At 44.7% G+C, this 14466-nt stretch overlaps 1 protein-coding gene across 2 annotated transcripts in view; it reads right to left on the bottom strand.

The window, feature by feature from the left end:
* The window catches only part of LOC132391897 (lysine-specific demethylase 3A-like), a 77684-nt gene that overhangs the window by 48115 nt on the left and 15103 nt on the right, over positions 1-14466 (bottom strand). For both annotated transcript variants that reach the window (XM_059965639.1, XM_059965637.1), the window contains exons 6-9: positions 13070-13166; positions 10937-11475; positions 4224-4360; positions 1428-2143 (exon numbers count right to left, since the gene is read on the bottom strand). In XM_059965639.1, coding sequence (XP_059821622.1) covers positions 1428-2143; positions 4224-4360; positions 10937-11475; positions 13070-13166 — 1489 coding nt within the window. The remainder of the gene's footprint in view (positions 1-1427; positions 2144-4223; positions 4361-10936; positions 11476-13069; positions 13167-14466) is intronic.

Here is a 14466-nt window from a genome sequence, read left to right as displayed (position 1 = left end):
TGAAACCATTCAGAATCCTGATGGCGAAGGGAAGAAGCTGTTCCTGAATCATTGAGTCTGCGTTTTCAGGTTCCTGACTGTAGGAAGGAGAAGAGGGCATGTCCCAGATGGTGAGAGTTCTTAATTGTGGGACACCATTTGAAGGTGTCCTTGATGGATCCAGTGACAACAATCAGGCTTGACTGTAAGATTTTTTATTGTGGCCAAGATCAGTGTGTCCCAACACATCAATAGGGTGGGCATAGCCTTGAGGCACTGGGAGCATGCCTTGAAGAGGGGAATGGAGACTTACAAGGCAGGTTGTATTATATTCCATTTACAGAATGAGGGGGAGAGGATCTCACTGAAACCCACTGAGTATTGAAAGGCTTAGACAGAGTGAATGTGGATAGAATGTTTCTAATGGTGAGAGTTTAGGGCCACCTAAACTCAAAATTCAAGGATATCCCTTTTAAAACAGAGATGAGGAAGAACTTACTTAGCCAGAAGGTGGAAGGGTGGCGAACCTATGGAATTTATTGCCACCTACAGCCCTGGTGGAAGTCATTGAGCATATTTAAAGATTCTTGATTAGTAAGGGTGTCAAAGGTCACAGGGAGAAGGCAAAGGAATGGTGTTGAGGGGGGTGGCATGGTAGCACAGTGGTTAGCACAAGGCTTCACAGTACCAGGGACCCAGGTTCAATTCCTGCTGCTATCTGTAAGGAGTTTGTATGTTCTCCCAGTGACTACGTGTGTGGGTTTCCTCCAGGTGCTCTGGTTTCCTCCCACAAGCTAAAGGTTGATAGGTTAATTGGTTACTGTAAATTGTCCCATGGTTAGGTTAGGACTAAATTGGAGGATTGCTGGACAGCTTGGCCCAAAGGGCCCATTTCATGCCGTAGCTCCATTAATAAATCTACCAGGATGAAATGGTAGAACAGACTCAAAGGGCTGAATGGCCAAGTTCTCCTCTAGTCGTTAACACTTCAAGTTGAAAACCTGCATCAGTCCTGCTGTTTATTGCTTCAGACAATGCCAGATCTCTCTCCAAGCTCAGAGTGTATATTGGCTGCCTCTCCCCCACAGGACAGCCATTATTCTAAGAGGCATTTCCTTATGGTGCTCCCACATTAGTATAAAGCAGTGCACCAGTCAGTAGATAGCTAAAAGCACTCGGCTGTTTGCTTGGCCCGGCTTAAACCTGGAGCTGTACGTGTCAGGAAAGAGTGCCCAAGTAACCTGAACTTGGGGGAAATAAGAAAAAAAGCACAAAACTGTTTTCACTTGCACAGGGCTTTGCTCACATGCAAAGAAGCATTGTAATATTAATTAGAACAAGTTACACCAGCTGTCTCTCATGCTGAGCTGCTAAAACAAAACTCCTGGCATTTTCAATTCCCAGGACTGCTAATTAATAACCTTCCCCAGACTAAACAGCACACTCACCTCTGCCTCTTCCTGCTTTCAACAGCGCATTCCTCAGCCGATCGCCTCCTTCCCTTTTAAGGCTTGGACTGGAGGCCCACATCTTTGAGATATCAGAGCCCAGTTCAGAACTCAATCCGGAAGAACAGCTCAAGTCGCTGGTGGTACTTTCCGCATCACTATCATTCTCGTCAGCCTGCTGATCAGGAGCAGTCAGTAGAGCCCGGTTGTTATCCCCTTCTGCAGGTCTGGGGAAGTCTAAAGGCATGGCAGGATGCCGACCCTTGGCATCAACGCTGAGGTCACTGGATGGGCTGAACGCCCGAAGTAAAGGCGACGGGGCAGCACTTGTCACAGCAGCCTTGCAGCTCAGAGTGGGAAGCGACGTGCCGCAGGCTGACGGACTGGTCAATGGAATAATCCCCACACTCTCTTGAAAGGATTTCTTTTCCTCGGCCTTTTCCAACAGTCCACTTCTGGAGGTCTGCAACAACACTGCCGATTGGGAAGACATCTCAGAATGAGAGGCACAGCTAGTGGAAAATACAGACCACGTCTCCTGTGTGTTATAACCACCTGCACCCGAGAAGTTGCCCTCCGAGGGTGCTTTACATGAAACTTCCACAGGTAACTTCGAACTGCTGAAACTCGGCCAAACAGTGTTAGCATTACCCTTGCTTGCTGGAATATCACGACATTCACCCAGTGACTCTACCATTCTCGTCTGCTCCACAGTCCTAAACATTAAAACAAACATTTTAAAAGTAAACTTTATTTTACGCAGTGAAAAAATGGCCAGAAAAATGCAAGTCACAATCTCAACTCTCTTCTAAAAGGAGGAAATGGATGATAGAAAAATGGAGAGCCATTTGGGGGTGGGGGGGGGGGGGGAGGCGGAGAGATTAGATTGACCTTAAAGAGTGGGTCCCATCTGTCCAAACATATCTTTGACCTCCTAATGTCAGACAGAAGATATTGCAGTTTAAGAACAAGAACTGATAGATCAGGCAGCAGCTTTTTCCAGGCTGAGAAGCTGCTGACCTCTCTGCTACCACCCTGCACACATAACTTATGACAGCGCCAGTAGCATTGTACTACTAAGGACAGCACAGTAGCTAGTGGTTAACGTAATGCTTTACAGTACAGGTGACCCGGGCTCCTGCCACTGTCAGTAAGGAGTTTATAGATTCTCCAGGTGATCGTGTGGGTTTCCTTCCATTGTCCAAAGACCACCGGTTGGTAGATTAATTGGTCATTGTAAATTGTCCCATGATTAGGCTAGGGTTAAATTGAGGTAACTGGGCGGCACGGCTCAAAAGGCCTAAATATAAATACGTCAACACGTACATCCACAGAATATTTTTTAATCTTAATTTGTTTTTAAATTGATTTAAAAAAAATTTTTAATGTTGGCAAACAGAACTGGAAGCTTAGAAGCAAGATAATTTTATCTTAGATACTGTGTCCTTGATACACCTTGATCCCAGAGGAACATTGCTTCATTTAGCTGTATACAAGTATACAATTGATTGACAATAAACTTGTGTTTAAAAGGTCAGCACAACATTGTGGGCCAAATGGCCTATACATAACTATGTTCTGGAACAAAGAGGAGTGATGCGGCAGTGACAATTGGAGATACACAGATGTACTGCAGACAGAGCCCCAAACTCACACCTCTGCCACCTAGGGTCAACCCTGGCCGTATGGAATTTGTGGTACTTTCTCATTCCGACTGATATGGGTTTCCCCAGGTACTCCTTCCCACATCCCAAAGGACTGCAGCTATCAGAAGAATCAGACTCAGGCTGCAGTACCGTAGTAATTTTATGTATTGCACTGTACAGCGGTCACAAAAAAAAAACAAATTTCATGCCATATGGGAGTGATAATAAACCCGATTCTGATATGGGTCTCTATTGTAGACTTGAGAGTGAGAAGAGGGCAAGGAGAGGGGAACGACGGTTGGGAAATGGGGAAGGAAGCCAGAAGCACCGTAGAGACATCCTGTAATGATCAATAAACCAGCTGTTTGGAATCAAATGGGTTGGATGTGTCTGCACCTGTGCCACCCCCCCCCCCTTCTCTGCTACCTGTCCCACACTCCTCCCATGGCACTCCACCCTTATCATTCCCAACATCCTTGCTCCCACCAGATTTACAAATTTGCTCTCCACTTCATGTTGACAAATACAGTACTGTGCGGTAGCGTTAGGCACCAAAGTTATATATCCGTGCCCAGGACTTTTGCACAATACTGTATGTCGTAAAATTTATTGTTTTGTGGCAGAGTTGGTGAGGGACAGATAGAGAGAGACAGAGTCTGAGTTTCTCCACCATTTTGTGCATTACCTCAGATTTACAGCCCGTCTCATATCTTGCTTCTAAGCTTACAGTTCTGTTTGCCAACATTCAAAATTTTAAAAAATCAATTTAAAAACAAATCTTCAACTTTATCATCTTATAGAAAGTTTCTTCTGAAATAATTATGATCAACACACACAAAATGTTGGGAGGAACTCAGCAGGACGTAATTGTCCAGTCCACAGAGCATCACCCTGATTTATTGTCACCACCTTTAACAGACGAAGGGTCTCAGCCCAAAACACTGACAGCTCACTTCCTTCCTTAGATACTGTCTGATGTGCTGAGCTCCTCCAGCACTGTGTGTTGCTCAAGATTTGCAGCATTTGCAGAATCTCCTGTCTCTCAGAAGTAACTATGATGAAATTTGAGAAGGATCACTCTTAAATACTCATCTTCATTGCAAAATAAATTTAACTTCAGAAGCTAATGAAGCGCCGCAAGACCACTTACCCTGAGGGTGCCACAGCGGTGATGGCTGGAGGGGAGTTTGCAGGCGGAGGAGTGGTGCGTCTCAGATCTTTGCTCCCAGGGGTTGTGGCAGTACTACCAAGCAACATGTTTCCCAGAGCTGAGTGAACAAACTGAGCCTGCAACAGGAACATAGCAATTGATCAGCGTTGGCCTGGGGGAAGACAACGAAGATGTATCCTCACTGTCAGCGTGGTAAACCTTTGCATTTGGAAGGGTTTCTGATAATCTGTGGAGCACTGCACAAAGACAGCATGCATCCCCATCTCCTACACCCACGAGAAACAATTCACATTCTTGGTAGTCTCCCACCTGACAGCATGAACATCAATTTCTCAGACTTCTGGTGATTCCTCCCTCCCTTGCCTTCTCTCTTATTACCTTGCTCCATTGTCTACCTGCTTGCCCTTCTCTTCTCCTCATCTCTATCAAGTCACCTTTCATCATCGCTTGCTTCAAAGAGAAAATCCATAGCTTGCTCAACCTTTCCTTACACAACTTGCTCTCTAATCCACGCAGCAGCTGAGTAAATCTCTGCACCCTCTCAAGCTTCTACATTCTTTCTATAAAGAATGAGGCAGCCAGAAGTGGACACAACAACACTAACACTCTACTGAAATCTGTAAGCATGCAATTATAAACACAGGGGATTCTGCAGATGCTGGAAATCTAGAGCAACATACACAAAATACTGGAAGAATAAAGAGTCAATGTTTTGAAGCTGTATAATTAAACAACAACCTTAATACTTTACTTCACAACTTTAATGATACTCTTAGTACCACTTTGATCACAAACCAGGCCATCAAATTTTTTCCCATGTTAATTAGTTTCCAAGAGAAAATCCACTATTAAAATACTGGACAGTGGATGTCACTAATCAGTGTTCACACTTGTGTCCATGGGTCAAAGCCTGACAGCTGATTTTGTGAAGCAGTTTAAGTGCAGCTGCTTTCAAGCACTTGTTCCTTTTACCACCGTGGAACTTTTGCCAGGCAGCAGGCTGACAGCAACAGACCGAATCCCATAAACCTGCACAACTGTGTCTGTAACCGTGAGATGCCCACATAAACACATTTCATAGTTATCATCGTCTGCCAATGTACAACACAGAAACAGGCTTTTTCCATCTTTGCCTCTTCCCATTTCACTTGCAATGCTTTCCAACTTCTGAAAAATTTTATCCTTTTAGCAGAACTTGTTCCTTTATCTCGTAATGCCACCAATGCTCTTCACTTCATCCTCCCTCCACACCCACCTTCCCCCTCATCTAGCATCACCTACCACCTGCCTGCTTGTACTCCTTCCCCATCCCACTTTATTACTCTGGCTACTTCCCCCTTCCTTTTCAGCCCACGATGAAGGCTCTCGGCCTGGAATTTTGATTGCTTATTCCCCTCCATAGATGCTGCTGACCTGCTAAGTTACTTAGCAATTCAGTGCAAAGCAGGCCCTTCCAGGCAATCGAGCCACGTGGCACCAGCAACCCACAAGTCCAATCAACTCTATCCTAACCATGGAACAATTTACAATCAATCACCAGTGAACCTACCCAGACTTTGGAGTGTGGGATGAAATAGGAGCCCCCAGAGAAAGCCCACACATTCCACGGGGAGGATGTACAGAGACTCCTTACAGAATGGCACCAGAATTGAACTCCGAACTCTGAAAAGCCCCAAGCTGTAACAGTGTCACATTTTGTATGTTGTTCTGGATTTCCGGCATCTGCAAATTCTCTTTTTCACCAGTGCTATTCCGTTGAATTCTACGCTTGTGAAAGCAAGTTCTAAACTCTTACCACTCTTCGATTAGCAAGCTTGCAGAATTCACAAAAATAATTATGGAATTGTAGACAGTGAGGAAGGTTGCCAAAGTAAAGAGCTAGACACTGTGGGGCGGGCCGAAGGGCCTGTTTCCGTGTTGCCATGTTCTGTGACTCTGTAGATGAGTTGTAGGTATGGGTGGAGAAAGAGCAGATGGAATTTAATTCGGGCAAGTGTGAGATGTTGCACTTTGAGAGGGTCAAATGTAAGGGGGAAGATCCACGTAATGGTAGGACTCTTCAGGACACCTGACATAGAATTGCAGGTCTAAGTCTGTGGCTTCCTGAAAGTGGCAACACAAATAAATAGGATAGTTAGGTGGTGTGTGGCATGATCAGGACCTCGAGTGCAAGAGTCACATACTGGTGGCGTTACGAGATAAAGGAACAGGTTCTGCTAAAAGGAGAGCAAGTACACATGTGCGTGTGGACGTTCATGTACCTTTGCACAAACTTGGGATTATTTTGTCTGGAATATTGGAGGCTGAGGGGCAACTTGACTTGATACAAGTGTATAAAATTGTACAAGGCACAGATGAGGTAAATAGAGTCCTTTTCTCCAGACTAAAAACGTCAAATACCGAATGCCATAACTAAGTTGAGAACACGAAAATTTAAAAATATGCAGGACAAGTTTATTTAAAGGTGTTATGTGCCAGGAGTGCCAGTGGAAGCAGACAAGATGGTGGCATTTCAGAGCAATTTAGACAGGCACAATGAGCACGCAGAGAATGAAGAGATAGGGATCAGATCCTGCAGATACAATTCTGATACCATGGCTGGCAATGACGCCATGGGCCGAAGGGCCTGTTCCTGTGCTGTATTCTCCTGTATTTACAAATAAATATCTTACATTAAAGGCTCTCAGGGTTGGCCTTGATCAGAGATGGAAACAGTTTTTTGAACTCATCATTGTTTTAAAGATTCCCTCAGTCTTAGTTCTCAAGGCAAAAAGCCACAGGGCTGTTTTAAGCCCTGATGTGTTAGTCTCTTTTTTCCTCTCTACTGCACCATCTCCAATGCCACATCCGTAAGATCTGGAGACTAGAAGTTTTTGAAGTATTTTAGATTTCCCAATTATTGCAATATCATGCAGTTCAGCTGTGTGAAGGCTGTGACTAATTAGAGCTAACAGAATCATAATTCGTAGCCAGGAGAACGAAATATAGAAGCAGGGAAATTACACTCTGTGGCTACTTTATGAGGTACACCTGCTCATTAATGCCAGTATCTAATCAGCCAATCATGTGGCAGCAACTCAATACATAAAAGCATGCACTCAAGGTCAAGAGGTTCAATTAATGTTCAGAGCAAACATCAGAATGGGCAAGATATGTGACCTTACTGACTGACTGTGGAAAGATTGTTTATGCCAGATGAGGTGGTCTGAGAAGGTCAGAGGAGAATGGCCAGACTGGTTCAAGTTGACAGGAAGGTGACAATGACTCAAAAAACTACGCATTACAACAATGGTGTGCAGAAGAGCATCTCTGAACACATGTTGAACCTTGAAGTGGATGGGCTACAGCAATAGACAACACTGGGTTCCACTTCTGTACCTTATAAAGTGGCCACTCAAGGTACAGGAGGTACTTAGCTACTCGTGAGACCGTATCTGGAATACTATGTACAGTATTGGCCCTCCAGGCTTGACAAGGAACTCAGAGACCTCGGCCTTCACCCTGCCTTGTGCAGCTGGATCTTGGACTACCTGTCAGATTGCCGGCAGGTGATAAGAGTGGGCTCCCTCACCTCTGCCCCTCTGACCATCAACACAAGTGCCCCTCAGGACTGTGTACTAAGCCCTCTCCTTTACTCTCCATATACCCACGACTGTGTCGCCACCCACAACTCCAGTCTGTTAATTAAATTTGCAGACAACACTACATTGATTGGCCTCATCTCAAACAATAACGAGGTGGCCCTCAGAGAAGAAGTCATCACCCTGACACAGTGTCAAGAAAACAAGCTCTCCCTCCATGTCACAAAAACAAAGGAGCAGGTTGTGGACTAGAGGAATAGAGTCAGGCTAACCCCTATTAATATCAATGGATCTGGGGTTGAGAGGGTAAACAGCTTTAAGTTCCTTGGCATACACATCACTGAGGATCTGACATGGTCTGTACATACCAGCTGTGTGGTGAAAAAATACAACAGTGCCTATCACCTCAGATGGTTGAAGAAGTTTTGAATGGGCCCCCAAATCTTACGAACTTTCTATAGGGCACAATTGAGAGCATCTTGACTGGCTGCATCACTGCCTGATGTGGGAACTGTACTTCCCTCAATTGTAGGATTCTGCAGAGTGGTGTGGTCAGCCCAGCGCATCTGTAAATGTGAACTTCCCACTATTCAAGACATTTAGAAAGAGTTGCGTAAAAAGGGCCGATGGATCATTGGGGCCCCCCCGAGTCTCCCCCACCTCAAACGGTTCCAGCTGCTACCATCCGGGAAACAGTACCGCAGCATAAAAGGACCAACAGGCTCCAGGACAGCTTCCACCGGGCCATCAGGCTGATTAATTAACACTGATACAATTGTATTTCTATGTTACACTGACTGTTGTTGCACATACTATATTACCAATTACTATAATTGCACATTGTCATGTGAATGAAAGATTTTTACTCCTCATGTATATGAAGGGTGCAAGTAATAAAGTAAATTCAATTCCTCATTCAAGGGAAGATGTTAATGTGTTGGAAACAGCTCATAAAGTGGTTAACTACAGTAATATCAGAAATCAGCAGGTGCTATTATGAGGCATGATCATTGAGTTTTGGTTGGTATCTGCTGGAGTTTAATAAGAGTGAAGGAAAACTGAATGAGTCAGCAGTTACTGAGGTGACTTACAGAATAAGTGTGCGATTCCTCCTGTGGGAGAATTGTTAGAACTGTTTAAAGAAGTTGTTCAAAGAAGACAAGAGACAAGACAGAAGTTTTCTTCTCAGGGAGTCATGAGTCTTCAAAACTCTTTACTCAAAGTCAATACTTGGAATATTTCTAAGATGGGAACTGGAAAAGTGAGGTGATGAAAGGTTACTACAGACAGACAGAACAATGGAGCTGAGATTCCGATCAGATCAGCTGCCCGTAACCGAATACGTTTCCTCCGGGTGCTCCGGTTTCCTCCCACATTCCAAAGACGTACAGGTTAATTGGTTAATTGGCCACATGGGTGTAACTGGGTGGCATCGGGTTGTTGGGCCAAAGGACCTGTTACCGTACTGTATCTAAATGTTTATTTGAAAAACCACGATTTTGTTAGTTGTCAAAGACTTGCTCCAAAATCATAAAAATGTTCATAGATTTTTTTCCATTAATTTGCACAGTTGTAGGATGTGGACATTGCTGTAATCATCTATTGTCTGTGGAAAGTCGACCACACCGATGGCTCCTCACAGCTCCACACCACCAGGGTCAATCTGCACCTTGGGCACTTGAGTACGGAGTTTGCATTTTTCCCGTGACCACATCGGCTCTCTCCAGTTTCTGTCTGCAGCTCAAAGATGGAAATTACCCTTTGTATAGGTGGACAGCAGAGGAAACTGGGAGGAAATGTGAAAGAGAATAGACAACAGGGAAGTAGAGGGAGTTGGGTAATGGAGCAGGTGGAAATATTTCCAAGATGGTGGCACGACGCAGCTTGCAGCTGCCACTCCGGAGCTGATTATCTGTTATTTGTGAAGTGGGGTGCCGTGCGCAATCATAATCAATTGAAAACGGATGTGGGAGCATGGAGGAACATCGGGAAATCTCCAGGAAGACCTTCTTCGTTGCTGCTGCAGCTGCTGTGAGGTCCGGGACTCTGCTGGGAAGAACAGGCCCGCAGTCCTCGGGGTCGCGTTGCTGATGGCGGGGGCGTCTTAATACGCTCGGCAGAGGATGGTGCTTGGAGAAGCTGTGCCGGAGGGGATGATCGTTGGCTTGGAGGTTCGACGGACTCGGACTCCACTGTGCTGTGGTCAGGTCGCTTTCGGTGTATGCTGCGTTTGGGAGGCTGAGTCGGGCGGTGCCGTGGAAGTCCATAGCGGGGGTATTCCCTTCTGCCGCCAGCGTGGGATGGTGAGTCTGTCGGGACCCTGGGGACTTATGGAAACTGTGTGGTGATTTCTTTTGAACTTATAGTCCTTTAACATCTTTGGACTATTTTTATCGTGCCCATGGTCTTTTTTTTAACCAATTATGCTATTGTTTGCTCTGTTTTAACTATATGTTGTAACTATGTGGTTTTGTGCAGGACTTGTAGCTTTAGTTTTTGGTCTTGTTTGTCTGGTGGATTTGGAGCTCCTTTCTGGACCAGCCTCTCCAGACTCCGGATTAGAGATTGCCAAACGTTATGTGGATTTTCTGGTGTAGTCTGTTTTGTCATATGCTTTTGTGATATCATTCTGGAGGAACATCGTCTCATTTTTTAACTGCATGGCATTTGTGGTTTCTAAATGACAATAAACTGAATCTGAATCTGAAATATTCTGAGAATTAGTATACACATAATGGTCAAAATGGCCTCTTTCTAGTCATAAGAATATGATGGTACCACAGATTTCCTTCCTTGGATATCCATGCCCCACAACCAAGCTCAACAGAAATTGTGCTAAGTACTATACAGCTCCTACACGATCACCAATCTCATTGACTGGAGATCTCCCATCCACTGCCACCAACCCAGTTCCCATACCCTGCACTGTGTGCTTCCACCTCCTCCCTCCAATAATGCTGTCCGACCTGCTGAGTTTCTCCAACATTTTGTGTCTGTGTGTTCCTCAAAATTCCCAGCATCTGCAGAGTCTCTTGTGCTCAACATAAATTAACATTGTGCACAATAACTGTTAGGAAGTAAAGAACAGATCTGAAATAAAATATGCCTTACTTCAAAAGGAGAGCAAATCGTTGTTTCTTTACTTGAGAGCGTGAAGACAGACCGAGGTTTCTGATGGCTTGAGGCCCCAGAAGCCGCACTCACTGATGGTACCGCATCTCGAAGGGCTGTGCGAAGGCTACTCCTGGGCTGGACTTTATCCTCCACCACTACCGTTCGCCCGTTATCCAGAGTCGAGAAAGCCAGATTAAAGCTACTCCAACTATTGTTAAACCCAGATGAAGACCTTGGCTTCTGAGGAGCTGGAACATTTGTATCGTCAGGGCCTTCCTTTGCAAGAAGGCCAGTTTTAGGGCAGGCCCCAGATTCCAGACATTGTTGCACCTTTTCACTCTGCTGCCCCATTAGTGCTGTCAGGTCAGAGAGGGCCAACTGGCCACTGCTGTGCTGAGCAGCATTCGCTGCAGGGACGTGGTCCTTCCTGCAGTACTCGGTCTTGGCCTCAGGCACACTCTTCACCCTTTTGGTTAGATTGTCCTCCTGGACCTCAGTAGACTTTCTTTTTGTACACTGTGCTTTTGTGGCTGTATCTGCATTTAATACACATGAAATTAGTGCACAGAGCCAAACACTAAAGAATCCAACTCTGAAAACATGCTTCTTTGCAGTATAACAGCACAGACTCGGAAACAATTGATGGCTTTAGGTCTGTACTCAGTAGAGTTCAAAAGGATGGAGGGAGGGTTGGTAATTTCCTTAAAGCCTGCTGAATACTGAAAGGCCCAGGGTAAAATGGATGTGAAGGGATACCCTTTTAGAACTGAGGTGAGGAAGACATTTTTCAGCCAGATGCTGGTGAATTTGTGGAACTTGCTGCCACAGAAGACAGTGGAGGCCAAGTCACTAGGTGTACTCAAGGCAGGGATTGAGGGATTTTTGACTGGTGGGGGAGGTGGCAGGAGAATAAGGTTGAATGAGAGGAAAATAAATTACCCAGGAATGATTGGCAGTGCAGAATCAAAAGGCCAAATGACCTGATTTTGCTCCTGTTATCTTATGGACATGAATTAAGGTCACTGGTTAACCCCACAAACTAGGAGCTACGTCTGCCTCAAGGCAAATATTAAGATTTAATCAAATTATCAGCCTTCATCTGCGTTTTAGTGCTTTTTCTTTGGAAGTCTAGAAAACATATTCAGCACAGAAATCAGAGACTTGCCTTCAACCCACCAAGTTATTACGGGTTGTAGAACTCTGCATCCGTTGGCTCACAGAATATACTGCTTGATGCCTGATGGATTCCTTTTCTTAATGGTGGCCTTTTCAATAGGAGGGGGTTGAGGGGTTGGAGGAGGAGGGGGGAGCACCTTTCAACCCACTATGTCAGCCACTGGCCTCCCAATCTCCGCACCAGGCTCAGTTTGTTACTTAAACACAAGACTTTTCACATGAAAGACAATTACACATTACATACCCCTTTATGAGAGTTAGATCACTAGATTGAATAGATCTTTATTTCATGGAATGTAGAAGACTGAGAGGAGATTTGATACAGCTATACAAAATTATGAGGGATATGGATAGGGTTTTTCAACTGAGGATGAATGGGACTACCAGAGGTCACGGGTGGAAGGCAAAAAGTTTAAGGGAATATGAGGGGAAATTTCTTCACTTGGAGGGCTGTGAGAGTCTGTTGCACACAAGCTCAATTTCAACATTTAAGAGAAGTCTGGATAGGTACATGGATGACAAGGGTATGGAGGGCTGTGGGCCTGGTGCAAATCAATGGGAGTAGGCAATTCAATTGGCTCACCATGGAGTAGATGGGCAGAAGGGCCATTTCTGTGATATACTTTTCTATGTCTCTAGTAAGATCTTAACAGCCTGAATAACTTTAAGTGACCTTGAACCTGCAATGTCAACTTTCAAGGGAAACACTACAAGAGGTAAGACTGTAGGGTAACACTGTCAATTAAAATTGAACAAACACTTCCAGAAACATGAAAATGCTGGAAACACTGCACAGACCCTGCCATCATGTTTCTGCTCCGAGACCCTCCATTAGATTATGCCCTGCACCCTTACCATTAACCAAGAGGTCCAATTCTCTGCCCTAAAACAATCCAGCTCCCTAGAGATTGGCTACAAGCAAAACAGGTAAGTGAGAAGATGACTGAAACTCACCAGATTCTATTTCTACCTTGGTCAGTGCCTCAACGTCCTCTTCATTAAGGAACGCCATGTGAATCAGAGCTGGGTCAACAACTTGCGTCTCCTGCAGCTGCAACAGTCAAACAAAAACAAAAAAATGTTCTGCGACTTCAGTATTGTCTGCACTTCTGGCTGCCTCAATAAAGCAGCAGGTACAATGAAAGGTCCCACCCACCCTACATATTCTCTCTTCATCCTGCTCCCATCGGGCAGACACTACAAAAGCCTGAGAGGTTCTACTGTTTGGAATCAGAATCTGCTACTACTGAACTGTTCACAATGTTTTCAACTAGCCAAGCAGGTCACAACATCTAATCGGTATCCATCCGGACCCTGGAGGAGTACATGATCCAGCATTCTGACAACACCCTCAACAGTGCACTAATGATGGCTCTTGACTGGAGCCAAAACTTCTGCAAACATTTTGCCAAGCTCGGCAACCAACCAAACAGCAAACTCAAGCTACCAATGTTGCAAAAAGTTCTACTCTGCTGTTATAAGACAATTGAATAGTTCCCTAGTACGAATGGACATTGATCTCACAATCTACCTCACTGTGACCTTGCACCTTGCTATCTATCTGCACTGTACCACTTTATTACACGCTCTCATGGTTTTACCCTGTACCGCCTGAATGCGCTGTTCTAATAACTGTTCTGTTTGGCCACAAGACAAGATTTTCATTGCACCCTAGTGCATGTGACAATAATAAAACAATCAACCAGTTTACTCCAGGGCAAAGCTCAAGGAAGATTTGCACAAAGCAGGTTGCCATTGAAGAAAAAAAAGTTAAAAAAACTTCAATTTAAGCATCTGTCAAACGGTCAGTCCTGCAGAGCACAGAGAATGAATTAACAAGAAGGTTCAAGAACAACTATACAGTTTCATTAGTACACAGCTTAGTTTAAAGACAGTGGAGTACAACTAGAATTAAGCCAGGAATGACCAATATTTTACTTTTCCTATTAGACACCTTCTACTTCAACCCGTTACCTTTTCTACCTATTACCCCTTAGCTTCTCACTTCCCTCCCCTCCCCCCACTATCTCCTTATACTGAATTCTTTCCTCTTCCTTTTCAGCCCTGTTGAGGGATGCTGACCAGACACGTCAGCTCTTTATTCCTCTCCAAAGATGCAGCCTGTCCTGTCGAGCACCTCCAGCATTTTGGGGGTGTTAAGTCAAATAAAAGCATTTCTGCACACAATTACCAACCTGGATAACTTTCAATTCCAGGGAGCTCAACTTTTCTTGGGACTAAACATGCAATTAATAGAATCATGCTTCCTTGACTGTTCTGGAAGTGCACTTCAGGAAAGGAATACAGCATGCAATCTTACTGGCATACATACCTAGTACTAACTACCTAGC

The sequence above is a fragment of the Hypanus sabinus genome, chromosome 3 (genome assembly GCF_030144855.1).
Source record: "Hypanus sabinus isolate sHypSab1 chromosome 3, sHypSab1.hap1, whole genome shotgun sequence".
In the NCBI taxonomy this organism is placed as follows: domain Eukaryota; kingdom Metazoa; phylum Chordata; class Chondrichthyes; order Myliobatiformes; family Dasyatidae; genus Hypanus; species Hypanus sabinus.
This window is presented reverse-complemented; position numbering and strand designations above follow the sequence as displayed.